The sequence below is a fragment of the Camelus bactrianus genome, chromosome 11, assembly GCF_048773025.1.
Source record: "Camelus bactrianus isolate YW-2024 breed Bactrian camel chromosome 11, ASM4877302v1, whole genome shotgun sequence".
Lineage (NCBI taxonomy): Eukaryota > Metazoa > Chordata > Mammalia > Artiodactyla > Camelidae > Camelus > Camelus bactrianus.
In genome coordinates, this window is record NC_133549.1 from 53,953,033 (window position 1) to 53,972,441 (window position 19,409).

Below are 19,409 nucleotides of genomic sequence, written 5' to 3' on the forward strand. Positions count from 1 at the left end.
TTATAATAATCAAATAAAATTATTTAAAAATAGAAATAAAATCTATAGATTATTGTAATACCACCCCACAGAACATCAGAATTAAAGCTTGAAAGATAGTTACTAGATGATATTTATATTTAATAAAATTGCTAAGTTTTTTGGTTGTGTGTTCATTTTGTTCTGGCTAAAAATGGCATTGGCCAACCTCTGTTTAACCTAATTGCCTTTGGCCAATCTGCTCCAATCTAAGTAGTTCTTCAGTCAATGAAGAATTGGCATTGACAATAATTAAATACAGGTTGAGTGTCAGCATTACAGAAGAATGAATAGAAGATTATATTTAAGGAAGATCTGGGAAAATAGAAGAGATTATCTGAAGGTGTAACTGGTGTCCTGCACTGAGCTAAGCATTTGATGAATAGAATATCATTTAATTTTCTTAACTCTGGTAGGTAGAAAGAACAAAAGCCATTCTGTAGACACCATTCCTGAACCTTAGAGGACTTGATAAATGACCCAAATCACACAGTTGGTGAGCAGAACCTGTCATCTTTGACTCTAAGGCCCATGCAGGACTTGCCAATAGACTTATTGTACTAGAGGACTCTGTGGTGGCTAAAGATAATGCCCAGGCTCCTTGCTTCAGAGAGAGATGACACCTGTACTAAATTGATAGATTGCATCAAAAATGGCCCTTTAATATTTCTCATTTTAAGTCCTATGCAGATACTATCAAGGTCCAGTGAGAATTAAATTAAGACTAGTAGCTTCATCCCTATGCCTCTCTTTCAGGACAAAGCAGAACACAGACACTGGTGAGAAAGAGTTGTTTATGTCTTATACTGGTGGCACTTCTCCGTTAAATGACCTGTTAATATTTCAGTTGCATTTGGTGCTCATCAGGCCCTTATAAATGTAGGTGCAATTACACATTTTCATGTGTTCTTTTCCTTTTCTCATTAGTTATCCCTAAATTTCATGATGATTATTAACATAACATAACGTTAATATGCTCAGGAGATGCGAGAAAAGATTATGTGTCTTGCTGTGACTCATTAAAGTCAGAGAAAGGACTGTTTCATTTTTCTACTTTTGAACTGATACTTCATTTTATATTCTTGAAAGATAAATTTTCTGCTGTTTAGAACTTTCTATTAATACTTTGTCTTTGATAAATGGTATTTTTGACCCTATCTATCAAGGGAGGAGGTTAAGCGATGTCTTTAACATTCTTTAATTGCTGGCCTTTTGTAGTCTCTGGAATTATTTTTTTTTAATATGTCTTTAGGACCTTCTTTTTGAAAAGTCTATTTAAGATATTTTACAGATTTCTTGATTATGTTCCTATTTTATTTAAGAGAACTTCCAAGGGTTTTTTTTTTTCACTTCTTAGACATATGCTCATTATCAGAAGATAACTTCATCAAGTGTTATGGTTTGCTATAGTATAAGGCCCACCAAATCTCAATATGCCTTTTTAAAAAATATCCTTTTTAAAACTGTTCTGTGCATAAGTTGATACTGGTACTGCCCAAAGCCTGAAATTTCTCTTAGCTTTGCTGTTAGGGTTTGTTTTCAGAACCTCACACCTGTATATATGTATAGATTTTTTTTTTCCCTTAAATTTGCTCTGGCTTCCTGAAAGGGAGATATCATGCCATCATTAATTATTAACAAATAAAATATATGCAAAAATATATGCAGTGTCAAGATAATACTACTCATTTAAAACATATAAATGTATTTCATAAATATCAATCTGACCATTGCTGATATAAAAGAACTGACCACCTCATTTAAATATGCAAGTTAAAAACATTATATTGATTACTTCTCTATGGGATAATATTATAATGAACATAGTAAACTAAAGTGTATTTCAAAGAGAGCATTTACCTAGTCATTACATAATGGAGGAAATTGTTCTTATATTAACTTTCAGCTTCTATAATTATTCCTTATTCAACCATTAAGATAAGAAGAAAATTAGTATTCTATACTGATGCTAAAGGGGAGTCCCAGAAAGAGAGTCCCACTGTGTGGCTTCAAGAGTGATGATAAAATACTGACGCATTCAACAGAATTGTGTTTCTAATAACTTATATGCACTGTGCATACTGAATTAAGAATATCTGGAGTATGAGATTACCATTATTTTATAGGGAAAAAGAACTACTCAGATAAAATAACTAATAATGACTGTGAACATTTATTGAGAGATTTCCAGGAGCCAGGCACTGTGTCCAATGTTTTATATGTATTTTTTCACTTATAGCCACAAGAAATTCACTAGATAGTATTGTCATCGTTTGTTGAGCTGAAGCTTACAGAAATGTTACACAGCAAAGTAGTATGCATTTTTAAAGGATAAACATCTAGGTTTGCTGGCTTCATTATGCACTTGAAAAAGATAGAAATTTAAATATTAAAATTTTATTTTTATGACCTTTATGCTTTGTATTTATTAACCTGATCTTTGATGATCTTGGGATTTAGTATTTGATTAACCTTTAATCAATATCGACTTAAATGAAAAGTTCCCTAGTTCCCTGAGTAATTCTCACCAGGACAGGAGTAGAGGAATTCCGAATCTATTCATTTTCTGCTACAGGTGTGCCTCCCACTCCCCACTTTTTTTGCACCTTTGGTCTCAGTCTCATTCCACACTCTAATGTTAGCTCTAACCCAGAATAGTAAGCCCACAAAAAGCCCCTCCTTCAAAAGTGATTGTCTCAGTATCACCTGGCCTTCCCCTAGTCAGAGTTACCTAACCCTGCAGTGAGTGGCTCTGAGCTCACCCCCAGGCTTTCAAGGTCTGGAAGGCACACCTTGCTTTTCCTGTGAAGCATTTCCCCTGCTGAGTGCCTAAATCCTTCTTCCACCTGGTTCTTCTAAGACTTCACTCTGTTCCCTTTCACTTACTCTTCCTACTCAGCTAGAATTCCTGGTCAGTGCCTTAGATCATAACACAGCAGCCAGGACTTTGCCTGTGCTCATGTGTCTTCAAGGATTTAGCAGACTCTTTCTGACTTGTGGATATGATGACACAATTTTCAGGTCCAAATCTCATCTCTCTGGCTCTCAATTCTGAATTCTGAAACCAGGAACCACGTAATCTCATGCACTTGTTCATATCAATTTGCATTCCCTAAACCAATTTCATCTTCCAGATCCAAACTAGCATCCTTGATTACCAGCACCTTTGGTCACTGCCACCGATAACATAGTGTTGCATCTTCCCACAACATGCTTTCCTGCTAGAAACCATAAGAAGACTATGTGGCATTGTTTCACTAAGACTTAAATATACATACTTCCTTAATATTAACGACACAGAGGACTAACAATAAAAATATGGACCCCCTCCCCCTTGGTCAGAATTATTTTTGTTATATCTTCCAAGAAAAACAGCTTGAAATTACCAGAAAATTGAATAACCTTCTTTTTGTTTTTATGAATTCAGAACTTTTAAAGCATTAACATTTTTACTTGTATTTTCCAAATTATATCTCTATCTGTAACCAGCATCTAGATCAAGAAACAGAGCATTATCAGTCTCCCCACAAGAATAACTATTCTTACTAGATATCCTTTTCCTGTTTTTGAACTTTAAACAGTCTTAAGGAATTTTGTATTTTTTGGTCTGAATTCATTTACTCACATATATGAATGTATATACAGTTGCTGGACATTGAGGTGGTTTTCAGCTTTTTGGTATTGCACTGGATTTTTTTGTACCTATCTTTTATGAGTATATGCATGCATTTCTGTTGGATAAAAACTTAGGAGTAGAAACTGAATCAGGGGATATAAACATACTCACACTTAGTAGATGATGTCAAAGTATTTTTCAAAATGTTGTACTAATTTATATCCTATCAGTAATATCTGGGAACTTTAGCTGTTTGGGAATTTGGTTTTGTCTGTCTTTTTTTATTTTAGCTATCCTGATGAGTATTTGGTGATTTCTTGTGGTTACTTTTGTTATTCCTTAATTGTTAGTTAAGTTTAAAGTCTCTTTGTATATTCTTTGCCAGTTTTTGTGTCTTTATGCAGTGTCTATTCCAGTCTTATCCCTAGCTTTTCATCTTGGGCTTTTCGTTTTGCTTTGTCTTCACTCATCAATTGGTTAAAGTTCTTTATATACTCTGGATTGGAAATCTTTGACATTGGCTGTAGCATAGCTCAGAGTCTATTGGCTTCAGGTGGTAATAAAGTCCTTCAAACTACTATGAAATTCGTTGACTTTGTCTTTTCATGGATTACTGGGATCATAAGAGGTCATGACTATCTAGGAAAAAAAAAAATCCTGGGAACAAACAAAATGAGGCACTATAAAAAAAGAGATGTAAGTTTACAAAACCTAGTGTAGCTACCACATAAAGTTTCAGGATCTACCTGATGAGAATCTCTTAAGAGTTTTATTATTCTGATTCATTAGAATGTACTTTTTGTCAATCCAGACATATCTGTGCCTGTCTTTGAAAAATAAATGTTTTAAAGTCTCTTTGTAATTCCCAGATACACAGTGGCTTATGAACTAACCAATGTCAATTATAGTCTCCTTAGGTAGACAACCTTTCTCCAGGCCTGCTGGTTTTCATTAATGTAAATTAATTCAAACTACAAGGGAGAGTCATTCATTCCTTATATGACTTATTTGGAACTATATTTTCTTCATAATTCATTTTAAGGAAATTTAGTACTTTTCTCTTCTTACTGGTAGCATGAATAGGCAATTCAAAATTAAAATGTATTTAGAGAAGTACGAATAAAAAACTCTTAAGAAGCTCCTTTTTTATTATTTTTGCGTAGATTGGTGTTACAGGTCTCCTGTGTCGGGTCAGTATGATGCAAAGTAAATGGAGGCTTAAGAAATTACAGGAGTGCTTCAGACAAAAGTAATTCTTATTTGCTTGTATTATCATTGGAATTGTATCTGCAATGCACTCCTCAGTTTCAGAAGGATTCTGATTTTTTTTAAAACTGGGTGGTAATATTCCTGTCAAGTGGTGGAATATATATGGTCCTTGAAACCTAATATAGGAATGCATACATAATCACCACTGCCCCACAACATACAAAATCTCCTACAAGAAAGTGCAGGCTTGACTCAAAAGATAATATTCCACATCTATACCTTGGATTGTTAGACATTTAATTACCTAAAAGAGATGCAGGCATTTAAATACATTTCTAATCTCACTAGAGTGTGATCGTACTTTGAAATACATGAGCCATCAACGAATTTAGGAAAGGCAAAACAATTTGGCCATTCTCCAAATAAACTACTTTTTCTCTTCGTGTACATGCCTGATGAGTTAGAATCTATAAAAAGTCCTCAAACTCACTACTTTTAGGGAAATTTCCAGTTATGAAAACCACTTTTTGTCTACTTTTAAGGGCCCAAACTTTCCTCATTCTTCAGACATTTACAGCCTTGAAAAAAAACAGTCTCATTCCTATGGTAAGCAGCAAAAATTAAGGCAATTCTTAAGTTACATTGAAACCAACAAGTGTAAACTGAGTTACTACTATGTAAGTGAGATGATTTCAGATCTCTCTTTTGGACAATAAAAAGACTGATTTTTGCAGACAAGGTGAAGAGAAAGGGGTTAAAACTCACATATGTGGAATTATTATATATGAACACTCCGTTTCTGGCTACAAAAATAGATGTGATCTTGTCCATTTATACTAATAGCAACACAACTATAATTTTGTACTTGTTCAGACCAAAAAGTATAACTGTCGTGCAACAGAAACTTGTGACGGTATTTCATCTCTCTCAACTTGTACCAGGGAAAATGCAGGCTTAAAATGCATAGACTCTTAGAAACAGAGTAGTTAGTAATCATCTGTTTACGTATGCCCCACAGAATTCCAAAATAGACACGAAGTCATTTCTAAAAATACATAATATATAATTATATAAAAATAGGTAAAGAGAAAGATGACAAAGAATAAAAGTGGAATACCTCAAGGAAACCAGAGAGAAAGTTAGCATGCCACATGTGTAATGCTTTTATCTTCTAAAATTGCAAAAAACGAATCAAATATTTGACACTGAGACTCCAGCAGATAAACCAAAAAGAAAACATTATTAACTGCAACATAATCTGTGAGTACAAAACAAAAATAACACCAGTTATTAGGAAAAAACAATTTTCTTGATACCTGGTTTCTCTGGAGGGGTTAAATCAATGGAAAACTGTGATAGATGTATAATATCCATAAAGATACCACCAAATGTAAGCTCCTAATTTTGACAAGAAGGGAAATTCCCAGAGAAATGATAGGTCATGTCACTCAGTGCTGGAATCAGGACTGAGAAAGTTTAATTTAAAGTGCATTTTATCTGAAATCGATATTTCATTCAAGTATTTCATGGAAAGTCTTGGTTCAACATGTTAAAAGGTAAAGCTATATGTAAAAATTAATAAAATTTCAAACACCAATTTAAGATATATCTATAATATTATTAAGTTTGTGAGGAAGCATGATGCCTGCTTAGATGAAATTTGAATTCTAGTAGAGAAAGCAGACACATAGATAACGGTATGTGTTTACATGCTAAACTATATATACAGTAATTCAGTTACAGGGTCATAGCCACGAAGGCAATAAACCCTCAGGCACCTATGTGCATTCACTTTGTTCAAGGTACAAACCACAGGAGGTTAGGTGGCATGCCAATCATAAAGGAAACCAAGGGTTAGTAAGATCTCCTAAGAAATCACTCTCTTGAAACAATAAGTATTTATACAAAGCTGGGTTTCCCATAGTTGGCAAAAGGGAATCAGAGTTTCTATTTTAGGGGGCCTTAATTCAGACTAGTACTTGTTTACATCTCTATTATACAGAGCAACTAGGTAGACAATTGTCATAAAGTAATTCACTAGCTTCAAGTGACATGCAACATAAAAACTGTGAGACACAAATGGTGCTTCGGATCTCAGAATTAAATAAATCAGACTATTTGACCTTTAAAGTGTAGTTCTCAAATGTAACAATTCTTTCAGGGCACTTGGCTTTTTTTCCCCTATGCCATTGTTTTCCTAACGTAAATAACATACTAGCCATCAGGAGTGGGTAAAGACATTAAAGGGTACCTTTAACACAATATCTGCTTTAAGAGAAGACAACTATGGTCCAGAGTGATGAAGTGTGATTTCCATAGAGAGTTAACAGCAGAGCCAGAACTGAATCCAAGTGATTTGCCTCCAGCCCTGTGCTCTTCCACTAGGAGGTGGAGAGCATTGTCACTGGGGCAGAGTGCCCGGCTAGGCACCCTGGCTTCACGATGGACGAGCGATACTCATCGGGCAGGTTACATAGCGCTTCTGGGACTCAGTGTTCTCATCTGTAAGTTGAGAATAATAGTGGTAGCTACCTCACAGGGTTTCTGTGGGGAATGAATAGGTTAACTAATTCCTGACAGGTGTCTAGAGTACCTAGCAGAGTGAAAAACACGAAGTGAGGGTTTGCTACTAGTACCATTTTGACATGATCTAGGTGTGAGTCTGACCTAGTAGAAGATTCTGGGGAAACACTCAGTCCTCAAGGAATTGCTGGGATTGTTTTCCATCAGACCCACATGGGTAGACAGAGAGCCAGGGACCAGGATCCCTCAGAGGAACTCCACTCTGTCTAGAAGTAAATTATGTGGCTCTCTGCATTGTTAACCTTGCATATTTCTATACTTTTTGCCGCTAAGGAGATTTGCATCCTTTAACCATGGCTGTGACTTTTTTCCTCTCAAGAGCACCATTCTGCTAAATTCTCTTGCCACCATTTCATGCTTATTTAGACAATGTAATAAAGAACGAGAGATTTAAGAGAAAGAATGTTCCCTTTCTTGATGCTTTTTCAAAATATTACTTCCTTTTAATTCATAAATTTCTTGAATCTGGCTTCTCTAATAACTCAAACATGCAATGTTCACTGCCTTTTTGACTTTCAGTAGACACCGAGTCAACACCTTAATTCAATTTTTCTGACACCGGGTGTTTCATATCTGCAACTTGTAGAAAGAGGGATTAATCCTCATTACATTAACTTCTGGAAAATATGTTCATATTTCAGTTATTTTAAAATTAATCTTGATCATATTTAGCCTGTCTCTCCATTTGTATTAAATTAGGCTATTGGTTGCAGTAAAAAAGGCATGCAATAAACTAGAAAAATTAGCTAATAAATTGAAAAGTGTTTCTAAAACCGATCTGACTTGTTACCTTAACACAGGGGATTATAATTTACAGAGGCCATCTCAATTTGAAATGTAATTAGTTGCCTTGTTAATTATTTTCTATTTTTCATAGAAATCTAATATTTTTTTGTAGAAATCTAGTATGTTCTAATATTAGTAGAAGTCTAATATATGTTATTTTTTGCCAACATTCTACTTCTGCCAAGATTCTAATCCTCACTTCATGGGAAGCAACATAATTTTGAGAGTTTAAGAAAAGGCCTAGGAGGGGAGGATATAGCTCAAGTGGCTGAGAGCATGATTAGCATGCATGACGTCCTGGGTTCAATCCCCAGTACCTCCCCTTTAGAGAAAGAAATAAACCTAATTATGCCTCCCCAAAAAGAAAAGGACTTGAACCAAGGTAAACTTAATTTTGAATTCTGACTTCATTAGTTATTGTCTGAGTAATACTTGGAAAGTTATTCAATCTTACTAATCTTTAATTTTTCCAACAATAAAATAAGGAATATTTGTACCTACCTTATAGGTAGGTGCATTTATTTGTTTGTTTTATTTGTTTGCTTATTGATTTATTTAGACAAATTCTGTAGGCTGAAATAAAGTGGTTTTCACAGTTCTTGGAAGAGTTATAAAGACAAATAAATGGCAACAATTGCTATTAACAAGAGATATTCATTGATTAGTATTTCCCAATGGCCCAGAGAGACAAAAAATGTTCATATTCAAAGGTCCAGCTTAATCTTTCTTACCTCACACAAAAAATCTTGAGTAATATGACAACTATTCATGACTTTTCAACCTTGTTTTCATTGAATAAATAGTTGCTATTTTAAAATTCTTTTTATATTCTGGATCCTGTTTGAGTTTTTTTTTTAAATGCATGCTGCAAATACTTTTTAGATAATTGCTTTTCTTTCACTGATTTTTAGTATCTCTGTCATTGCAGTCTTGTTATTCTGATATAACAAAATTTATCATTCATTTTTCATTAGCATAGGACATTTCAGTTAGTGATATTCAACTAATGGCCTGCCCCCAAAGAAGGGTGGATCAGAATGTGTGTGGGGGGGTTTCAACATACAAAAAACTGTAGATTCTGATGTGTACTCCTTGCAGGCTGAGTAGGGGTGGTAATAAGGGTGGTGTAGCCCCACAAGGAGCATCTACAGAACTGTTGCAAAGAGTACTGATGATCACTGATATGTGTTGGAGAATCAAATGTTTAAAAAAAAAAAACCAATAGTTTACAATCAAGGAAAAATAAATAGACTAACATAAGTCTTTATTACTGAATCTAAATATGAAATTCACATTCAAATCAACGTAAGAGGAATGGATACCCCTGAAGGTTAATAGCTTTGAAAAGAAAGGTTTTCATATTCTATCAATATTACTGATGCCCCTCACTTCAACTCTGGGATTTTTTTTTTACTGTGATAAAATATACATCACATAAAATTTGCCATTTTATACATTTTTTAAAGTGTAAAACTCAGTTACATTAAGTACATTCATGTTGTTCTGCAACCATCTCCACCATTCATGTCCAGAACTTTTTCATCTTCCCAAACTGAAACTCTATAGCCATTAAACAATAACTCTCTAATTCCCCTTGCCATAGTCCCTGGGAACCATTCTATTTTTTTTCTCTATGAATTTGACTACTCTAGGAACCTCATACAAGTGGAATCCTACAAGATTCGTCCTTCTGTGTCTGGTTTATTTCACTTAGCATGGCATCTTCAAAGCTTATCTATGGTGTAGCATATGCCACAATTTCTTTCTTTTTGAAAGACTGAATAATACTGCAATCTATCACATTTTGTATATTATTTCATCCATTAATAAATATATAAGTTGTTTCCAACTTTAAGCTACTGTGAATAATGCTGCTATGAACACTGATGTACAAATATTTGTTTGGGTCCCTGCTTTCAGTTCTTTTAGGTATATGCTAAAGGGTGACATTTTAAACTGATATTAATTCTAGTATTAAAGGCTGAAGGGAAAATAATTACAATTTAATTTTCTTCTTCCTCTTCCTACAGTTACAATAACTGATTTGTGTGATCAATGGAAATTAATTTGGTGGAACCAGTTGTGACAGAGATATTAACATTAAACCATAGTAAATGTAGCAGATAATCCCAAATTAACTCTTTTGTTCTATGTTTTTTTTGACACAATCCAGTACCTACTTTAACATGATATGAACATTCAAATTATTGAGCCAGAATCTAAATTTCTACATGTGTGTATAAATAAAAGCCTTGATCACTTGCTTTTTGGGTCTAGTTTATTAGAATGTTAACTTTATAAAGGCAAGGAGACAGCCTGTTTGGCTTACCTCTGTATTTTCAGCATAGTTAGGTGCACAGTATATATTTTCTTTTAAAAAAAAGAACTTTAAACAGGTCTCTAAGCAGATTAGATATGCCGTTTCAGAGTATATATATATATATATATATATCTTCTTTTCCTTTTTTACTATCAATTATATTGGATAATTCATTTCAATAATGCTATTCTGTTGTCTTTCTCTTAATATATTTTTAGTAATGCCCTTAATCCACTACCCATATTTTAAAATAGCAAGTATAGTTTTATTCGTTTATATTTTAGTCCCATCTTTCTTCGTCAATCCTGTAATATGTTTCCTCTTCCCCTTCCTACGTATAACACAATTTAAAAATTAGCATTTATCTTTATGCGTTTCATGGCAGGCTAAAAAAAAAAACTAACTTGCATGGAAGGTAGATAAAATGTAACATTATCCCAGTATTATCCAGTAAGTGGTATAAAGCCTCTTTCATAATTGAAGGCTCTTCCTTATTTTTTAAATCATCTTTCTGACAAGAATCAGGGCTTGGCTGGCCCTGATCCAGTGCTGTTTCCAATAACATTTTTTGCTGCTGTAAGTATGAATTGAGAACTGCTTAATTCACTTTCACTCTGATTAAATTTGGAAAGGAGAAGCTTCTAGTCTTCAAGGCTAAAGGCAGCATTTGAAAATGTTCACCATTGAAGATTTATTACTCACATCACCTCCTAAGCTCCTCCTGCCTCCTAACACTGTTCCACAAACACACTCTGCACTTTGTTTCTCTGGGTTTGGCTCACTGTGTTTCCTCTGTGTAGACTTAGCCTCCTCATTTAAATTTCACTTTGAGAAAGTCTCATGATTCTTCAGTGCCACTCAAATTCTTGATCCTCCAGAAAACTCCTTATGTTCTTTCACCAATGGAAATGTCTCCTTCCTTTGCATCCACATAACAATCTATGCTTTCCTAACTGAACTGATCATTAAGCATATACTCGCATCACTACATGGCTGAACTTCTCTCTCTCTCCCCTCTTGCATAGAATTCTACATTGCATGAAATTGGTTTCCTGGGAAGGACCCCTCCTCCTAGCCTGAATAACCCACTGATAGACTGAAGAAGGGAATGTCCTACAGAATTCTTGCTACCCTTGGTAGTCCTGGAGAAACAATCAATCCCATCCCTTTCCGCGTCATCAAAAGAAGTCCACAGGCTCTCTCCAATGCATCTCTCAGCACCCAAATATTTCTCCCTGTGTAGCACTTCACACACTCTAATGTGACTCAGTTTCCCACTTCACTTCTACCTACACCATCAAATTTTCACCAGGATTCCTTCAAATTCATAGCCCATCAGCAGCAGTACCCCCTGGATATTCAGACTTCCTTCTGATTACCTTTACTTTTGATTCCTCCCGCCCCGTACCTCTCCCCTACAGAAGACACTGTTTTCTAAGTCTGTCTCAAAAAGTGGCTCCCTCTGCCACCTTCTCCCAATTCCTCTGAGGTAAATGTCATCATCAGACTATATCACCCATCCTCTACAGGTTTCTTGAATAGTTATTAATGGGATGTTTTCACATTTTTCTCATTTTTTTCTCCACGACAGTATTCTATTAGCGTAAGTGGTCATGTAAAAATCCACAGGGGCATTCTATTCACAGCAGCATTTGACAATTGATTGCTCACTCTTTCCTCAGTCTAGTTCTTACAAGGCTCGGGGACCCTCCATTTTCCTAATATTCCTGCTACCTGGCAGTAACTTCTCAGCATCGTTTGGTGAATCTGCTTCCTGATCTCTCAGTCTTGAGTTCCCCAAGCTTAGTCTTCGGACTTTTCTATCTGCACCCATTTTCTTGATATCATGATTTCATCCCGGCCCCTGATTTCTTTCCTGAATCTGAATCAGCATCTGTAATTGTCTTGCCAAGAGCTATGCCTGCATATTGAAAAAGCCTCACAGACATAAAACTTCCAAAAATAAACTCTTATTTCTGCACCACAATACCCGAGGGAGCAATGGGCACTTGTTCCGAACAAAATGCTTAGAGTCATCCTTGATTTTCTCTAATGCCCCACATATAATCCATTAGCAAATCCTTTTGGTTTTCTTTTTACTTCCTTCTCAACATCTCCTCATTCTACCACCACAGTTCAAGCCACTGCCAAATCTTGCCTAGCCTAGTGATGCATTAGGCTGTTTCTACTCTTGTCTGAAAATACTGTGTACCTACTCCCACTCCCCACCCTGCACAACATCCAGAGTAACCCTTTTATATTGGATTTTGTCACACTTTCAGACAAAACCATTCAAAGACTTTCTTTCTAAACGTATCTAGAATAAATCCCATATCCTAGTTCTGGCCTGCATTTCCAATCTCATCCCCAACAGTCTTTTGCAGTCACACTGACCCCCAAGTTCCCCTTAGCTTTAGAGTCTGTATACTGGAATGCCCAAAATGCTCCTTACCTGGGAGAATGGTCTTGGTTAAGAATGCTCTTTTCCTCTTGCTTTTGACCACATGGCTTTATATTAATAGCTACTATTTTCTTGATCTACAATTTGTGTTTTCCTACTAGTTTGTTTGCATTACTAGAATGGGAAGTTTGGGGCTTTTTTGTTTATTTTTTCAATTGCTCTATGTCCAACTTCTAGAACAATGCACACTATAAACACTCAAAAATTATTTACTGACTAACAGAATGAACTGAATCTATCCTTAATGGGACTAAAATGTAAAATGAGATAAAAATCAACTACAAAGAACTTATTACTTGTAAATCATTATGTGAGTTGGATATAACATGTTTGGCTTAAATTTGTGGGCCAATTTCAGTTATAACTCGTGATTCAAATTGGGAGTCTGAATTTGGTGCTGTGGAAGAGCTATTTTGCAAGTACAACACACAGGCTTCATTTGCCTGGTTGACTTTTCTCTTTCTTACTTAGGATGTTGAAAGGGATAAAATCATATGTGAAAAGAGTACAGTCATGGTGGTCCTGCTAATAGGGAAAGAAAGGCAACTAGTCATGTGCACAGCTAGAGGCAGTCAACAGCTGGGTTTGCTTGCGGATATTTAGGTTTTATATGTGTATGTTAATAACTATTTGAAAAAAACTGATTAATAAGTTTTTCAGAAAACTCTGTAATTGATAATCTAAAACCCATAGCCTACAGAATTTCCCCCAATGCAATGCAATATTTATGAATTTATTTCTTAGTTATAAACCTGTTGCAACTTTATGTACTACTAACTGTTGAAAAAAATCTTAAAAATATATTGGATAATTAAAGAAAAATTGAAAATTGTCAACTTTAGTCTTAGCAATTGTGTTTTTAAGTTTCTAACTAGGTTAACAAAATATTTCTGACATATTGAGGGTTTTTAAATTTTTCACTAAAGTACTAATATTAGAGAACTTCTGCAGAATAAAGAATTAAAATTTTTATTACATCATTTCTTCTATTAGAAAATAGTAATTTTATATTTGCTACAAGAAGCTCCATCTTGAGACTCTGGAGTTATTATTGTAAATTAAACCTTAATATTAAAGGCATACAAATTTACTAGGAAAACATACATAATGTCTTAGTCATTGTAAAACATCGTAAATAATTTGTTCCTGTTTTTATAGTAAAAATAAAGCACAAAAAGTTGCTTAGTATTCACCTCATAATTAATCTGCATTTAGTTTGGCTAATTAAACTCATATCTGTAAGCTTCAGACTTTTATTTAACCAATGTGGATAGGTACTCAGTTAATACAAATTATATGGTTATAGTTTATCTGCAAAATAGAAGATCTCTGCTTTTCCTTTAGTTCTGTATCTTAATACATGTTCTCATACCTTAACTCTGAGCACAGAAGCAAACATTCTTGCATCTTCAGATACACCTCCAATGTAGAATTTTTTCTGAAACACTGGGGGATGATCATTTTCATCCTGAATCTCAATATACACTTTAGCTGTATTACCTGGAGGATAAGAAATAACATACTTTTATTGGTGGTTACTCATTAGGAAAAAAATGAACTGGAGTGAATACCTTACTGTACTTTTTTTTCCTGAACAATGAAAATAACTTAAATCAAAAATTGATTCCTAATTGGCATGCCTAATACTCTGTACCCACAGAGGACACTGATAACGAGGTTTCTGGCACCATAATGTTAAGTTGCTACTATTTCTTTTCATTACATTGACTTGTTAATTCACTTTACTCCATTTAATAGGTAGTAAGCATTGTGTTCTGTTAATTTTAATTTAAAAAATTCAACTATTCCTATTCACAAATACTTCACACGCATTACCAATTATACCAAAGTGACACCAAGTGTGTTTTATATATTTATAAAATGACTTATGAAATAACAGATTATGCCATAAATTTTAAAAATAATTTTAATTTTTAGGTATAAAACTAGCAGTGATATTCTTTTAGCTTAAACTGTACTATAATATATTTATATTTTTAAGATTAAAAGTAAGCAATGGTTGGGTGAGGTGCTTATTTCCACAAAGGGAAAACAAATTGTATCACATATTAGAGGCTATCTATCATTCATGGAAAAAGATGTAGCTGGAAAGATGATTATTGTATGACTCATAAATACTGGGTTTTGTAATTTAAGTCACAGTGAATATGTCATAAAGAATACATTTCATCTTCACATGTTAAAATCTCATCCCCTGAATCATCACTCCTCTAGTGAGAAATACAGCACTTTTTATAGTTCACAGATGAAACTTTACAAAGAATCTGATGTATAAAAATAACTTACAAACCAGATAAAAACAGGAATAAGTGGTAAATGTTTTGCAAAAAGTAGATTCAAATTGCGTGAGTATCCTGATGTATTACCTATGTAAAGTTTTCTCATGCATTTCAAGTAGGATCAACTATATGGCAATTGCTCTATAAACTATCAGTTACACTTGGATTTGGTTGCTTTATCATGTCTTCAACCATAACTAAATAACACCAACCTACTAGTATGGTTGGTGTATAATATATCTGTATCAATTGAATAAATGAATGAATAATCTTCATCATCCTAGTGAGAACTTAGAAACAAGCTCCTTTTTGCTTGCTTTGGGAAAGGTCAGTGAAACAAGAGAGTTGACCCCTTATCTCAAATTATTACTAGCATATATATATCAAAGAAATATTTACTGTCATATTTGAGGATACAGGAGCTTAGTCTGATAGGAAATATTCACTAGACTAGACTGTAAAATCATGAAGGCAAGGGCAATGTTTTTCTTATTGTTAAATATTCTTCATGGTCTAACACATTAAATAGATTTTTTGAATTGTATCAGAATGATGAGTCTATTGCAGAGAACTTAAAAAAAAAATGCTTGGAATACCAGACTTCACATATTTGTTACTTTTCTGGTGCCAAGAGATCAAAGTTAGATCTCCTTTAAAGTGTACACACTCACACACGTAATATCTTGTATGCTATTTTCCCTTTAATACTATTTTTGTAGTATTACTATAGGCTTTACAGGCAAAGTAAATTTTTAGAAGCACTGTGATTTCTATAAGGTGTTTAATAAATGTTTGATAAATGTTGAATTAGACTAAAATTGCTCCTCTCCTCCACCTGTACTCACTTAAATAAAATAAATCACTCTATTTTATCCCCATAATTGAAACGAGACAATACATTTTAAGCCCTTAAAAATCAGAGTACCAAGCAACTGCATGTTGTTAAGTATCTTTCTTAAAGAAAACAGATTTTTTTTAAAGTTTCATATTAGGAAAATACTAAATCTAAAGCCATTCATAATTCCATAGGCTATCTGGAATTACCTTTAAGATTCTTAGTACTTATACCATTGTTTAATTGGGTAATTGTTTAATTTCCTCTGTGTTCCTCTGTCCTAGCTTATGTGCCAGATAAAAGACTGTTTCTATAGATAGAGTAATGTTTAAGAGCAAATGGATCATCTGACATAAGCACTTAATCTGATGTTACTAAAGGGTTTTTAGTTATTTACTAAAAAAATAGAGCTTGAATAAAAAGAAATGGTGTAAAAGATATATGTTAAGGGTATTCATTAGATCAAATTAGCAGGAATATAATATATTTACATGATCTTTTGAAAAATAAATTATTAAGTATGTTAAAATGACAAAAGTCACTGCTTCTTGTTTCTCAGCTTTCTCCTCTGCAGGAATTGTACTTGGTCATATTTATATACACTGTTTATTTTAAGTAGCTAGGCAGCAAGAGAGATTGAATTTTTTTTAACATCTTTTTATTGAGTTATAGTCATTTTACAATGTTGTGTCAAATTCCAATGTAGAGCACAATTTTTCAGTTATATATGAACATGCATGTATTCATTGTCACATTATTTTTGTTGCTGTGATCTACCACAAGATCTGGTATATATTTCTCTGTGCTTTACAGTATAATCTTGTTTATCTATTCTACATTTTGAAATCCCAGTCTGTCCCTTCCCACTCCTCGTCCCCTTGGCAAGCACAAGTTTGTATTCTATGTCTATGAGTCTGTTTTGTTTTGTATTTATGTTCTTGTTTTTTTTTTTTAGATTCCACATATGAGTGATCTCATATGGTATTTTTCTTTCTCTTTCTGGCTTACTTCACTTAGAATGACATTCTCCAGGAGCATCCATGTTGCTGCAAATGGCGTTATATAGTCGGTTTTTATGGCTGAATAGTATTCCATTGTATAAATACACCACCTCTTCTTTATCCAGTCATCTGTTGATGGATATTTAGGCTGTTTCCATGTTTTGGCTATTGTAAATAGTGCTGCTATCAATATTGGGGTGCGAGTGTCTTTTTGAAGTAGGGTTCCTTCTGGATATATGCCCAGGAGTGGGATTCCTGGGTCATATGGTAAGTCTATTCCTATTCTTTTGAGGAATCTCCGTACTGTTTTCCACAGTGGCTGCACAAACCTGCATTCCCACCAGCAGTGTAGGAGGGTTCCCTTTTCTCCACAGCCTCTTCAGCATTTGTCATTTGTGGAATTTTGAATGATGGCCATTCTGACTGGTGTGAGGTGATACCTCATTGTAGTTTTGATTTGCATTTCTCTGATAATTAGTGATATTGAGCATTTTTTCATGTGCCTATTGATCATTTGTATTTCTTCCTTGGAGAATTGCTTGTTTAGGTCTTTTGCCCATTTTTGGTTTGTGTTGTTTGTTTTTTGCTTATTAAGTCCTATGAGCTGCTTACATATTCTGGAGATCAAACCTTTGTCGGTTTCACTTGCAAAAATTTTCTCCCATTCCATAGGCTGTCGTTTTGTTTTACTTATGGTTTCTTTTGCTGTGCAGAAGCTTGTAAGTTTCATTAGGTCCCATTTGTTTATTCTTGCTTTTATTTCTATTGCTTGGGTAGACTGCCCTAGGAGAACATTTTTGAGATGTATGTCAGATACTGTTTTGCCTATATTTTCTTCTATGAGGTTTATTGTATCCTGTCTTATGTTTAAGTCTTCGATCCATTTTGAGTTTATTTTTTGTATGGTGTAAGGGAGTGTTCTAGCTTCATCAATTTACATGCTGCTGTCCAGTTTTCCCAACACCATTTGCTGAAGAGACTGTGTTTATTCCACTGTATATTCTTGCCTCCTTTGTCGAAGATTAGTTGATTGAAAGGAGAGATTGAATATTTTAAGGTTCATTTCAACAGTTTCCTAATTTAGCTTTGATGTTGATTTAATAAGCCTTTGCATGATTTTAATTGCTTGTATCTAAAACATACATCTTGTGTATGTTTGATGAAAGGTTAATAACAGAATTAAGGAAATAACTGCATGTAACTACTGGCTTCAAAAATTTACACTCAGATTACTATAATACACACTTGATTTTTAGCTAACTCTTTTAAGAAGAAAATGACAACACTGACAATTTTACAATTATAGTGATGAGATAATCAAAAGAGTAATATTCTAAATAGTAATTAAAGTTTGTCTTTGTGTCTATATTAACATATTTTTCTCATTAGGGAAACTGAATAAACTGAGTTTCCCTGTAAATAGTAACCATCAAAACAGAAGCTAAGAATGCAATATTGTTATTTTTTCATTGTTATTGCTAGCATTCTGTGTGAAGCCTGTGAGACCAAACTGATGCACGCAGAGGCACTGGCAAGGGAATGAGGATGACTTAGCTCAGCATGCTTCCATTCAGAATACACAGATACTACTGTAACTCATTTGTATCTATTAAACTCCAACTCTCTCCACAAAGCAGCTTCATACAAGACCCATAAGGACCAATACAACTGCTGTAGTTGTGAACTGAGAAATAAAAAAAGAAGAAAAATAAGCACACACTGTGGAGGCACAGCCTGGGTCAAATGCCAGTAACACCCCACATACACACAGTGACCTCACATGGGTTATTTACCCTCTCTAAGCTAAAGTTTCTCAACAATAGCATGGTAGTAATCATACATAAGTAGCTAGATTCCATGAACAAATACATGTAAAGCATTGAATACATGATGGCTTCACTATTTCAGTTATGTCTCAGAGCTCCCTGACTTTCAAGGTAAAAAAGAGAAAGTATTATTAATTATCATCATCATTATAATCATCATCATCCAAATGAGGGAGAATAGTAATACCACAAAATACCACAAAAAAAAAAAAAAAAATTCCCAGCATTGACTTGTAAAATAAAAGAATGTTTCCATGTGGGATGTTATATATGTATTTCCCAAATAATGTAGTGGGAAAGTACATATATTTTTAGCACAAATAGAAGGATTATAATAGTATGAATACTGTTGGGAAATATAGTAAAAGTACCTTATTAAATACCCATACTTTTGTTTACTTGATAAGGTTACAGATTTACAGAAAACTTATTTTAAGAAGTCAACAGTCTTTGA

General features: G+C 34.1%; 1 protein-coding gene across 3 annotated transcripts in view; it reads right to left on the bottom strand.

Moving 5' to 3' along the window:
- Positions 1–19,409, bottom strand: part of PCDH15 (protocadherin related 15) — a 721,184-nt gene that overhangs the window by 64,847 nt on the left and 636,928 nt on the right. For all 3 annotated transcript variants that reach the window (XM_074374029.1, XM_074374028.1, XM_074374030.1), the window contains exon 26: positions 14,366–14,493. In XM_074374029.1, coding sequence (XP_074230130.1) covers positions 14,366–14,493 — 128 coding nt within the window. The remainder of the gene's footprint in view (positions 1–14,365; positions 14,494–19,409) is intronic.